Genomic DNA, 13,576 nt, shown 5'->3' with positions numbered 1-13,576 from the left:
CCAGGGAGGTAGGGGGTGTTCTATATGCAGGGGAGGGTTGGATAATGGAGTGGGCTTAATATTTGTCATTTTCCGGTGGAAGGGCAGCTTGTTTGACCGCAGATATCGCCATTATCTGGAAATAGGTTTCTTAGCCTTCAATAGTATAAAAACCTAGAGTCCCAACTTTCAGGAGGTGCTGGGGACTTGGAGATCAGAGATCAGGAGCAAGCGCAGTCCATTGACAAAATATAAAACTGTACTCCAGACGTTTAGAGCTGGAGCAGGGACCGGATGCTGGAAGGCTGATATCTCTGGTTCTGGGTATGATAGAGACAAGCCACTAGGGTCGACAGAAAGGGGAGAGTCCCAGCTTTTGGAATGTACTCTTACAAAAACTCTAAGTCATGCTGGGTACACACCAGGACGACTAGGGCCTGATTCTGTCAATTTAGATCCAATTCCGGTTGTATGCAGATTGTATGTACTATCGTGTGTTTTTGACATTTATTTGATCCGATTCCGATCCAATGCGCGTACACGCCACTCGTTTGGTCGCATCTTTGGTCCTACGTGCTGCAGGTAGGATCCGGCAATCCCAGGCCGACCGACCGTCAATCGTATGCAGATCGTGAGTGTTTTTTGCCGCCTCCGTCGTCCGTCGTTTGATCCAGCCTATTTGAGTGGCATTTCCTAAACACTCCCCCAGCGCCATGTTTTTCCACATAGCAAACAGTGCTGGCGCAGCAGTTGGACTCTCCTTCTTGTCTCATCTCCCAGAACAACAACCTGGTATGTTTGCACTCCCAATGCTCTCCTATGCATGCCCACTGTTGCCACCAATGTATATAGTGTGTATAGAGCACTGGTTTGGCAACCGTGCACCCGACCATGTCACTGTTTGCTCGGGTGGGCCACATATGTATGTGTGTGTGTGTGTGTGTGTATACATATAACCATTGTCCACCATTGCAGTATTCCATGCACTCCTCTCTGCTAGGCCCCATTCACCTGTGTGTGTGTGTTTGTGTATATATTGATATATACATATAACCATTGTCCACCATTGAAGTATTCCATGCACTCCTCTCTGCTAGGCCCCATTCACCTGTGTGTGTGTGTGTTTGTGTATATATTGATATATACATATAACCATTGTTCACCATTGAAGTATTCCATGCACTCCTCTCTGCTAGGCCCCATTCACCTGTGTGTGTGTTTGTTTGTGTATATATACATATAACCATTGCAGTATTCCATGCACTCCTCTCTGCTAGGCCCCATTCACCTGTGTGTGTGTGTGTTTGTGTATATATATTGATATATACATATAACCATTGTCCACCATTGCAGTATTCCATGCACTCCACTCTGCTAGGCCCCATTCACCTGTGTGTGTGTGTGTGTGTGTGTGTATATATTGACATATACATATAACCATTGTCCACCATTGCAGTATTCCATGCACTCCTCTCTGCTAGGCCCCATTCACCTGTGTGTGTGTGTGTGTGTGTGTGTGTGTGTGTTTGTGTATATATTGATATATACATATAACCATTGTCCACCATTGCAGTATTCCATGCACTCCACTCTGCTAGGCCCCATTCACCTGTGTGTGTGTGTTTGTGTATATATTGATATATACATATAACCATTGTCCACCATTGCAGTATTCCATGCACTCCTCTCTGCTAGGCCCCATTCACCTGTGTGTGAATAGCAATCTGCACAATAAAATGTATAGTGGTTTTCATAAAAGTTTATTAACATTTTAAATACTTAAAACATAGGTAAACTGGTAACTATAACTATAAAAATTTAAATATGAAACAAAACATGGATATAACTATAACAACTAAAATGGTTTTATCTTTTTACAGTCCAAATGTCCAACGCAAAGGAACAAGAGTTTTTAGAAGGGTTTATTGAAAAATATCGTTCACATGAATGCCTGTGGCGAACAAAATCCAAAGAATATTCAAACAAAATGAAAAGAAACCAAGCCTTGGAGGACTTGTCTCGCTACAGTCTCCCATTTCACCCAGAGGCCAATGTTGAATGGGTGCGGAAACGCATCCAGAATCTGCGCACTGTGTTTTTAAAGGAACACAAGAAGGTGGAGGCTGCAAAGAAGTCTGGAGCTGGAGTCGACGAGATGTATCAAACATCGCTCTGGTACTATGATAGGTTGACGTTCACCCTCAGCCAGGAGTCAATGAGGACAGGAGTAGTCCTGATGGTCGAACAGGAAAACCAAGAAGTCACGGCGCAGGAGGAGGAGAATTCGCAGTCTGCATCGGTGAGTCTATTTGTTGGGCTATCTAATTGATTCCTCCTGCCAATCCACAGCCCCCTCCCCATTAAAGTAGGCCATGTACTCTTCCCTCACCTGTTTGGCTCGTGCACTCCCTGTGAAGTGTTGTGTTGGGGTTTGCAAGGAGGATATCTGCACTACCTCCTCTGGCAGATCTTGGTCTTCTTGGAGTGCTGGGCCTGTAGCCCTTTGCTGTGTGGCTTTTCTGCGGAGCAAATTGTGCAGGACACAGCACGCCGTGACAACCCAGTCAATTTTGTCCACCCTCAGGTTAATGGCAGTGTGGAAAATGCGAAACCGGCTAGCCAGGATGCCAAAAGCATTTTCCACAACACGCCGTGCCCTGGATAGCCTGTAGTTGAAGATCCTTTTGTCGTGGTTCAGGCCCCTTTGCGCATATGGCTTCATGACATGCTCGTGCAGGCCAAAAGCCTCGTCTGCCACAAAAACAAAGTTAAGCCCCTGTTTAGTTTCCTGGACAGACGGCAAGTGAAGGGTGTTCGCTATGAGCCTTTCGTAGAACTTTGTGTCCTTGAAAGTGCCACTATCCGGTGCACGGCCATTCCTTCCTACATCCAGGAAGATAAACTCATAGTTCGCATTAACAACAGCCATTAGTACAATGCTAAAATAGCCCTTGTAATTAAAGTAGTAGGAACCACTATTGATAGGCTGGGCTATGCGTACATGTTTGCCATCAATGGCTCCACCGCAATTTGGAAAGTTCCATCGCTGTTCAAACTCCTCTGCGATGACTTTCCATTCATTCACGCTGGTAGGGAACTGAAATTAGAAGTAAATAGAATTGATTAGTAAACATGTTCAATTTTTTTACAGCTTGGTGACTACCCACCTGCAACCCCAGACCTATCTGTCCTATCTGATAATGCATGCACATCGAGCGAAGCTCCTACTCCGGCACACACTCCGCCACCCACCCTGGAACCCACTCCACCACTCCCCCGTGCCAAAAAAATGCGTGGCAAAGGAAAAAAAGGAGAAGCAGCAGCACATGAAGAATTTATGATGCGGGCACAGCAAGTCCTGCAAAGAAACCCGGACAAACATGACAACTACTTCACTTATGTGGCAGAGTGTGTTCGCAACATGGCTCCGGACCAGCAACTTACTTTTGAAAAGTTATGCATGGAGTTGGTGTATAATGGCAGTTTAGGGTATCTCAACAGTGGCACTAAAATAGTTGGCATGGGTAGTGCACCAGACACACCACTGTCATTAGAATCACCAGTGCCTACTCCGCCTGCCACCGTACCACCTACCACCGTACCAGGCCAGTCGAGCACAATTCCAACACATACCCAGTCAACACCTACAGTACACAGCCTTCTCAACCCCCCCAGTACCGTCAATTCTACAGTTATTTACTGATAGAAGATCCAGAGTCTCCTGTTTTTGAGGATCTGTCTTAAAAAATAGGCTATTTTATCATTTACCATCGACATGGTTTCAGCTGCAGGTATGTGATGGCCACTGCTCACATGGCGTATGGCGCACATCAATGGGGCCGGGACCATTGCATCTGCGCCATGCGCCATGCGGGCCGCAGCCTTTACATATCTGCAGCAGACATCCTCTGCCACACAGTACCTTATCCCTACTGTTGTAAGGGCCTGTTTCAGAAGTTACCAGAGTGTTTTTTTCTTGGTTTTCTACGTATATGCTGCTACCTGTACCTGCATTACCAGAGGGAGAACAGGATTCTCCTCAATCTGGAGAGCAAACTTCATTTATTGCCCTTTTGTCTTTGCCAATAGTATGGGGTACTGTGTGGCAGACATGGTCTCAGCTTCAGGTATGTGATGGCCACTGCTCACATGGCGTATGGCGCACATCAATGGGGCCGGGGCCATTGCATCTGCGCCATGCGCCATGTGGGCCGCAGCCTTTACATATCTGCAGCAGACATCCTCTGCCGCACAGTACCTTATCCCTACTGTTGTAAGTGCCTGTTTCAGAAGTTACCAGAGTGTGTTTTTTTTTTCTTTTTATATCCTGCTACCTGTACCTGCATTACCAGAGGGAGAACAGGATTCTCCTCAATCTGGAGAGCAAACTCCATTTATTGCCCTTTTTTCTTTGCCAATAGTATGGGGTACTGTGTGGCAGACATGGTCTCAGCTGCAGGTATGTGATGGCCACTGCTCACATGTCGTATGGCGCACAGCAATGGGGCCGGGACCATTGCATCTGCGCCATGTGGGCCGCAGCCTTTACATATCTGCGGCAGACATCCTCTGCCACACAGTAGCCCGTACTTATTGGGAAAGTTTAAACTGGGTCATACATACTTAAATGTTTATATATAGTGTGTTTTTGTACAATATCTTTTATATATGGTATTATAATATATTTGTGTTGACACAATGGGGGAAATTTACTAAAGAAAATTTGTAAAAACATAGGTGTATTTGTATCCAGAAATACACTTATTTTTGACATTTACTATCCCGAAAATACGGCAATTCGTATTCGTATTGATGTGCTATCAATACGAATACGAATTGCCGTATTTTCGGGATTGTAAATGTCAAAAATAAGTGTATTTCTGGATACAAATACACCTAATTTTTACAAATTTCCTTTAGTAAATTTCCCCCTATAAATCTATTTACTATTTATTTTTTTAAATTACGTATTTTTTATTGGTTTTACATTAGCAGTAACAGACATTTAACCCTGCAAACATCAGGTTAGTGTTAGATCCATTGGTGTACGCATAAATTATACAATGGGTAGAATGTCATACATTGATATGCATACAAGTGCGGCCATAGCCATTTATATTCACAGCGTACATAATGTGCACAGACAGGAAATCAGCTACACAGGGTGTAGCTGGGCATGTATTAAATCAAGCACTCGGAGGCGCCATCCAAGCTCCCAGGATTGTAGAGATATATGGATAGTATAAATGCATGGCCATGTTTCAAAGCAATTCTCTAAGCACCAATGATCTATCTCATATAGTAAACAGCTAACAATAATATCCTCGTCTAACTAAAATAGACTAACATTATTGATAAGAAATGAACCCCAGTAACAAAAAAAAACCTCCCAAATGACCCAAAACAACCCACCAGATAACCCCCCACCCTGTACTACCCACCCCCAACTTAGGTGTACCTGGAGCCCTACAACTATACTGCCCCTAAACCCCTACTACATTAAAGTAACTATCTAACTAACCCCCCCCCCCCCCCCACACACACACACACACACACACACACACACACACACACATATATAGTCATAGGATATTAGCCGGATAACTGGCAGGGACAAAAAAAAAAAAAAAGAGAAGGATACATTTATATTATGTACTGGACATATTAGTATAGGTACAAGTGACTTATGTTATGGAGTTATATAGATAAAACTATTGCCATTTGTAGATCTGTGAAAATTAAAGAAACATATCCATATACTGTCCCGGATAGAAGGGCACAAGTTCCAGTTTAGTAGTCTAGGCGTCGTAGTAAGCTAGGCATCGAAAGCAGGAGGAGAAGCGATCATGGGAACAGGATTCACACCATCTTCGAACGGGGTATTAGGATAAGTCCCACAATGGTAGTAAGACCATATCCAGCCCAATGCAGAGTATAACATATAAAAGTGGGGCAGTCCTGAGCAAGTGGTGCCAAGCATGAAGTAGCAGGTCAGGGCTTTAAAGGAGTTTCCAACAATTAAAGCAGGATCCTGTAGACCTGCATCCCGAAACAGCAAAGGATCAGAAGCCATGGGGCATAACGATGTCACAGCATGCAGTAAAGGTGTCTTCGGAGGTACCAGCGAATGCATCGTCAAAACAGGAGCGAGAGGTAGTGTCACACTGTGGAGGATCAAAAGCCATGGGGCATACAGTGTCACAGCATGTAGTCAGGGTATCTTCAATCATGCCAGCAGATGCATCATCAGTGTAGGAGCAAGAGATATTATCACACTGGAGAGTCAGAAGCCATGGGGCATATAGTGTCACAGCATATAGACAGAGTGTGTTCATGTCTGGCGTCAAAGTTAGCATCAATGTAGGAGCGAGAGGTGGTGTCAGAGTATTTCTCTTTCAATGGTCCTGGTGACACAGCTCAACACTGGGATGTAGGAGGGTCCGAAGGAGCCAGGCACCTATCCTAAAGCTTTAGAGGGTAGGCTCCTCCCCTACTGCATCCCTGGACTCCCCAGTTCGTGTTAGGTGCCCACTGGAGTGGGTGCTATTCTAAAGGGCTGCGGGAGCAGCCGAAGAAATAGAGTAGTTAGGGAATTTTTATTGTTTTATTAACTTTCACCCTAGCTAGGTAGGCACAGTGTGAGGATTCTCATAGTGAATCCTCACACTGCTAGCGCAGCAGGAGCTGACAGAATCGCGTCCTGTCAGCTCTCTGTGCACAGGGGAGATGCTGTCTGGTCTCCCTGTGCAGCGCTTTCAGCCTCTATTAAGAGGCTGCCTGGGCTCCGGAGTAGCCTGAAACCGGCTCCACAATTAGGTGGGGATCATGGGGGACAGACGCTCCGTGATGGCGGCGGCCATTTTATGCGGAGCTTACACGCTGAGCTCCTATATGAGAGGACAGCAGCGTTGTGACAGGCATGTTCCAAGTGGTCCCCAGTCGAGGGGGAGACACTGGAACTAGGAAATCCTACCTAAGGAGCGGCTGGCTGGGGGTGGTTGGCGCCAAAAGGTCACGGACCCCGCAGCAGCAGGGACTTTTGGTCTCTTCCTTCACTCTGACTTTGGCGCCTTTCAGAAAGCTTGCAGCGGAGCTGAGCTGGCTTACTGATCCTGGCAGAGTGACTTGGATTTCCTGGGCATCGCTTCCCCGCAGTTGAAACCAACAGACAGCTAAGTGACTGGGTGCATTGACTCTGTATAAACGCTTGTACATTGTTTGCACTGTGTATACTGAGATATATATATTTTTCACTTGCATCATGTCTGAGCATCAGGCTGTGGTTTTGGGGGAGGGAGCCCTTAGTGCACTGAGCGCGTGCAATGTTTGCACACAAAAGTTTGTCCCTGAGCAGATGGCCAAGGGGGGCTTATGTATTACTTGCGCTGATGTGAGACCCATGGGCAGTGAACCCCATAGGGCAGAGCAGAGTGAACCTGCGTGGGCCAGTGCCCTAGGCAGGTCAGTAAACGCTTTGGTGCAGCTTCTGGACAGGCAGAGTGATGTGTTGGTAGAATCACAGAGACCTATGCCATCATCTCAGCAGTCTTCTGGCTCCTTGCCTCTTACCCAGGCAGATCCTGCGCTTATTCAGGTGATGCAGGATACTGCTAAGGGGATCACCAGGTTCAGTGAGATACTGGACAAAATGGATGATGTTGCAGGGACCCCTAAAAGGTCTTATGCTATGCCTACTGTGGTAAATGAGGAGGAGGGAGAGTATAATGACACACCCTGGGAACAGGGTGATGATTTTGAAGAGACCTCTGCTGCTGGTATAGAGGATCTCATTGTAGCTGTAAAACAGGCTTTAAAACTGTCTGTGGAGGATAAGACTCCTGTTAAAGGTGTTTTTAAGCGACAGCAGAAGGAGGCTGTTACTTTTCCTTCAGATGAGGGGTTGCAGGAATTATTGGAGGGGGCTTGGAAAACCCCGGATAAGAGGCTACAGATGCCTAAGAGATTCCTTAGTCTGTACCCCATGCCAGAGTCTCATGCTGAACTCTGGGAAAAGGTGCCTGTTGTGGATGCTTCAGTGGCACGTTTATCCAAAGCTACGGTATTGCCTGTACAGGGCGGTGCAGCTTTTAAAGATTCTGTGGATAAAAAGCTGGAGGGAAACCTCAAGGCTATTTTTGAAGGGGTGGGGTTTACCCTACGCCCCCTTATTGCTTCAGCCTGGGTCTCTAAGGCCATGATAGAGTGGGCTGGTGAATTATGCACCATGCTGCAGGCTGACCCTGGTGCTTTGCTTGTAGCAGAAAATATGAAGGCTGCTGCAGAATATGCGGTGGAAGCAGAGGAGGAAGCTCTTAAAATGGCTACCAGAGTGTCCACAGTCTCTATTAATGCCAGGAGAGTGCTCTGGCTTAAGGCCTGGGAAGCGGACAATGAGTCCAAGAAGGCCCTAGAAATGTTAGCTTTCAAGGGAAAGTTACTTTTTGGTTCTGAGCTAGAGGAGATTATAAAACAAGCCACGGGCGGCAAGAGTACATTTCTGCCGGCCTCCTCAGCAAAGCAGACATCCAGATTCGCTGCTTTTAGGCCGTCCTTTCGGCCCTCCCCTAGAGGTGGTGCGTCCTTTCGAGGACAGTCTTTCAGGGGAAAGTTTCAGGCCTCTAGGGGCAAAACTCAAAGGTCCAAGTTTGGCTCCTTCCATAAGAAGCCTGCCTCCAAAGGAGAGGACAAACCCTCCGCATGACTGTCAGGGGATGGGCCCGACAGTGATAAAGGTGGGGGGGCGTCTCACACACTTCAGGGACGCATGGGCTTCTCTAGACCAGGATGCCTGGGTCTTAGAGATTATTACCCAGGGTTACAAAATCCCTTTCAGAGGGTTGCCTCCGAAGAGGTTCATCCCCACACCCGTGCCGAAACAGGCGCTCCTTCGCACAGCTCTTATGAGAGCGGCTCATTCCCTTTTGCAAAAAGGGGTGGTTATTCCGGTTCCCAGGGCAGAGTGGAAGAAGGGCTTTTACTCCACGCTGTTCCTGGTGCCCAAACCAGACGGGTCTTTCAGACCAATACTAAACTTGAAGTCCTTAAATGTCCACCTATGGGTAGACCATTTCAAAATGGAGTCTTTAAGGTCTGTACTCCTGAGTCTGGACCAGGGAGAATTTTTGGCGTCCATGGATGTCCAGGACGCATATCTGCACGTTCCCATTCACCCGGAACATCAGACCCTGTTGAGGTTTGCTATAGGAGACCTGCATTTACAATTCCGGGCGTTACCCTTTGGGCTAGCAACCGCGCCAAGGGTATTCACAAAGATAATGTCAGTGATGGCGGCGGTGCTGAGGCTCAGGGGAATCACAGTAATACCCTATTTGGACGATCTCCTGTTCAAAGCAGGGTCAGCAGCCATGCTTCAAAGTCACTTGGCAGAGGCCATCAGTTTTTTGCAGGCTCACGGCTGGATTTTAAATTTACAAAAATCTCAGTTGGTACCATCACAGAGGCTTCAATTCTTGGGAGTCATACTGGATACCCATCTCCATCGGGTATTTCTCCCGGAGGTAAAGGCCAGGGATCTGGTCACCTTAGTTCAGGAGATTCTCAGAGCTCCGAGCTTGTCAGTATGGAGGTGCCTCAAGCTCCTGGGGAAAATGGTGGCGTCATTCGAGACGCTTCAATTTGCCAGGTTCCACTCTCGGGTGTTCCAATGGAACATTTTGTCAGCCTGGTCAGGAAACACTCTGACCATGAAGGCGGAGATGATAGTGCTGTCTTCGGACACTCGAGACTCCTTGAAATGGTGGACAGAAGTAGATTCCCTTCAGTGGAGTCGGTCAATACAGACCTGGGACTGGTTGGTAGTAACTACCGACGCCAGTCTCAGGGGCTGGGGGGCAGTAGTCCTGGATCTCAGGCTGCAGGGCCTGTGGACGGCAGAAGAATCAGTGTTACCAATCAACATCTTGGAGCTGAGAGCTGTCTGGAAAGTGATTTCCTTGGCGGGAGACAGGTTACGGAACCTCCCTTTGAGGATTCAGACCGACAATGCCACAGCTGTGGCGTATCTGAATCACCAGGGAGGTACACGCAGCAGATTGGCCATGTGGGAGGTGTCCAGAATCTTCCTATGGGCGGAACAGAATGTTCCTGCTGTGTCGGCTATATTCATTCCAGGAGTGGAGAATATAGAAGCAGACTTCCTGAGCAGGGAGGAGCTCAAGGAAGGAGAATGGAGCTTACACCCTCAGGTGTTTCACCAGATCACTGCGATGTGGGGAACTCCGGATTTGGACCTGATGGCATCCAGGTTCAACCATCAGGTGCCCAGGTTCTATGCCAGAACGAGAGATCCGCTAGCAGAGGCAGTGGATGCCATGACTACTCATTGGCAGGGAGATCTTCTTTATGCATTCCCTCCAATTCCAATGTTAGCGAGACTTTTGAAGAGGGTACAGGACCAGAAGGTTCCGGTGATCCTTGTGGCCCCAGATTGGCCAAGGAGGTCCTGGTACTCGAGGCTTCAGAGGTTGTCTGTGGACTCATGGCGTCTACCTCTGAGACCAGATCTGCTAAGACAAGGCCCATTCAATCACCTGGATTCCGATCGATTGATTTTGACGGCCTGGCTATTGAAGCCGCCATTTTGAAAAGGAAAGGGTTTTCTGACGCAGTAGTGCAGACTATGATAAAAGCCAGGAAAGCTGTTTCCTCTGCAAATTATTATAGAGTCTGGAAGACTTACATTAGATGGTGTGAGAGGCGAAAAGCTCACACATCTCACTTCAAATTATCAAGAATGTTGGAATTCTTACAAGATGGTTTTTCATCGGGCCTAAGCCTTCAATCATTGAAGGTGCAGATTTCGGCCTTGTCCATCTATTTCCAAAAAAGAATAGCCATTTTGCCGGAGATTCAAACTTTTTTACAGGGGGTATCCAGACTGAAACCCCCTTACAAGCAACCAGTAGCGCCTTGGGATCTGTCACTGGTTTTGGATTGCCTTCAGAAGGCACCATTTGAGCCTTTAAGGTCGGCTGACTTTAAGTTTCTCACGTGGAAGCTAGTGTTTTTGTTAGCAGTAGCATCTGCTAAAAGAGTGTCAGAGTTGGGAGCCTTGTCATGCAAATCTCCCTTCTTAATTTTTCATGATGACAGGGCTGTTCTGAGAACAGTGCCTCAATTTTTACCGAAGGTAGTCTCTGCCTTCCATTTAAATCAGGAGATAGTTCTACCTGTGTTTCAGCCCCCAGAGGGTTCTAAGAAAAGGGACAAGTTAAAAACTTTGGATGTTGTGCGTGCCTTACGCATATATGTGGACAGAGTGAAGAGTGTCAGGAAGACTGACACTTTATTGGTACTGTATGACGTACACAAAATTGGTTGGCCTGCATCTAAGCAGACTATTGCTAGGTGGTTGCGATCTGTGATAGCCTTTGCATACACCAAAGTGGGTAGGCCTGTACCGGCCAGAATTAATGCGCATACCACCAGGTCAGTTGCCACCTCTTGGGCCGTCCGACATGGAGCCACAGCTGAGCAGGTTTGCAGAGCTGCCACTTGGTCATCTGTTCACACATTTGCCAAATTCTATAGATTCCATGAGTTCGCGTCGGAGGACGCATCATTCGGGCGAGCAGTGCTGAGAGCTGCAGACCTGAGCGTACCCTCCCAAAGGACCGGCTCTGGAACGTCCCAGTGTTGAGCTGTGTCACCAGGACCATTGAAAGAGAAAAAGGGATTTTTGTAAGAACTTAACGTTCGAATCCCTTTCTCTGATATGGTCCTGGTGACACAGCGATCCCTCCCTTACGCTCAGTAAGTATGCCAGAAGTTTCATGATGTTCATGTTAAAATGGTTAAAAGTTAACAGTTTCTGTTATAAAATGTGCATATAATATGTGCAGGCGTTTGTACTGAGTTAATGTATTCCAGTGGCTTTGAATGATTGAACTGAAGAGTCCAGGGATGCAGTAGGGGAGGAGCCTACCCTCTAAAGCTTTAGGATAGGTGCCTGGCTCCTTCGGACCCTCCTACATCCCAGTGTTGAGCTGTGTCACCAGGACCATATCAGAGAAAGGGATTCGAACGGTAAGTTCTTACAAAAATCCCTTTATCTCAGTCAGCCTGACCACAAGCCTATCGGCCGAGGATGTAATAGCCTGCAAAATACAGTGCAGGGAAGCTTCCATCTTAAGCCACTGGGTAACTGCAAGTGTATATAGAGACGGCTAGCACGCCTCAATGTTGCATCCATAAAAGCAGTAGCAAGATGTCTCACACTCCCACCTTCAACAGTAGCTTGATCGGAGAGCACTTTCTGGATATAGGTCTGGAGAGCGCTGATAAGGGGCCAGTGTAGCAGTAGGGAGTTACTGCCCAGGTCTGTCCTCCACTTATGTAAGGGAGATCGTATTTAGCTGTGGTCACCAGGTTTCCGCAGCACTCACCCGCCAAGAGGTCACTGAGTGCTCGGGGTTAAGCCCGGAGAGGCAGCTTCAGCTGGGTGCAGGAGAACTGTGCCGCAAATGCCACAACCCCGGAGTCGCGCGGGCAAGATGGCGCCGGCACTCCCTGCGCGGCCCGCAGCAGCACTACCCTGACGGGAGCGCTTCCCACTCTCTCCGCTCAGTGAACAGAGAGTGGCCGGCACCCGTCTCTCCCACCCGCCGTGACTCCAGAGGGGCAGCGTCGCAGCAATACCTCAGGGGCGCAGGGGATCAGCAGCAGTGCCCGGAGCTCGGCATGGATGTAGGCCGCGGTCTCTCCAACCTCCAATCCCACAGACACACAGCCCTGGAGAGCAAGCAGCGTTGGTGCAGAACGGTGAGCGGGGTATCACACACACATAGCAGGTGTCAGGATCCTTGATGGCAGGCAATACAGGATATTTTGCAGGATTTTTTGAGGGAGCACAAAGGATCTGCTGCCTACTCCATCAGCGTCCAGGCCACGCCCCCAAATCTATTTACTATTTTACATGTTTTACCTATGAAAGGCCTAAAAAACCTGTTTCTGTCCTAGGCCTAAATTATAAATAAAAATATTTTGTTTGCACAATAAAGTGTACGGTGTATATTTCATCCTTACCTTGCAATACTGGTACTGTAGCACCTTCACAATGGCTTTGCAGGTCTCCGGGATGATGAGGCCCAAAGCTTGCGGGGAGATGAGGGATCCAAACTTTAGGTCAGCAAGAGACCGTCCTGTCGCCAGAAACCTCAGGGTCACCACCAGCCGTTCCTCAGCAGGGATAGCCATGCGATACTTGGTATCCTGCTTCTCGATGTGGGGAGTCACCAGACGCAGCAATTCCTGGAATGTGGCATCATCCATCCTCAAGAAGTTACGAAAATCGTCTGGGTTATTTTCCCTGATGTCCCTGAGCAGTGGCATGTGCGAACGAGTCTGACGCTGAAGTAGCCACTGCTTTGTCCAGCATGATCTTTCTCTCCTGCGCTGGGCTCTCTGACGCCTGAGCTTAAGCACTGCATAATAGAGCAGGTACTGTTGCTGGTGACTACCCATCACTGCATTCTCCATAGTGCAGGGTTAAAAGACACTTTGTAATGGCAGGCAAAACAAAGTAATGTGTAAATAGCTATGTCCAGCGTTCAGCAGGTATAAACCAAGCCTCACTAGT

At 47.7% G+C, this 13,576-nt stretch overlaps 3 protein-coding genes across 3 annotated transcripts in view; 2 read left to right on the top strand and 1 right to left on the bottom strand.

Moving 5' to 3' along the window:
• HPDL (4-hydroxyphenylpyruvate dioxygenase like) overlaps positions 1-13,576 on the top strand; it is a 64,201-nt gene that overhangs the window by 36,466 nt on the left and 14,159 nt on the right. The gene's annotated exons all lie outside the window — the stretch shown is intronic.
• LOC146027173 (uncharacterized) lies at positions 1,645-13,167 on the bottom strand. The gene is made up of 2 exons (XM_083158133.1): positions 13,024-13,167; positions 1,645-3,076 (listed from the first exon to the last, which is right to left on the bottom strand). The coding sequence occupies exon 2, from the start codon at positions 2,906-2,908 to the stop codon at positions 2,297-2,299; it is 612 nt and encodes a 203-aa protein (XP_083014259.1). The 5' UTR covers positions 2,909-3,076; positions 13,024-13,167; the 3' UTR covers positions 1,645-2,296.
• On the top strand, positions 1,672-3,811 carry LOC146027172 (uncharacterized). The gene is made up of 2 exons (XM_083158132.1): positions 1,672-2,278; positions 3,131-3,811. The coding sequence occupies exons 1-2, from the start codon at positions 1,865-1,867 to the stop codon at positions 3,680-3,682; spliced, it is 966 nt and encodes a 321-aa protein (XP_083014258.1). The 5' UTR covers positions 1,672-1,864; the 3' UTR covers positions 3,683-3,811.

The sequence above is a fragment of the Crinia signifera genome, chromosome 8 (genome assembly GCF_055691185.1).
Source record: "Crinia signifera chromosome 8, ASM5569118v1, whole genome shotgun sequence".
Classification (NCBI taxonomy): domain Eukaryota; kingdom Metazoa; phylum Chordata; class Amphibia; order Anura; family Myobatrachidae; genus Crinia; species Crinia signifera.
This window is presented reverse-complemented; position numbering and strand designations above follow the sequence as displayed.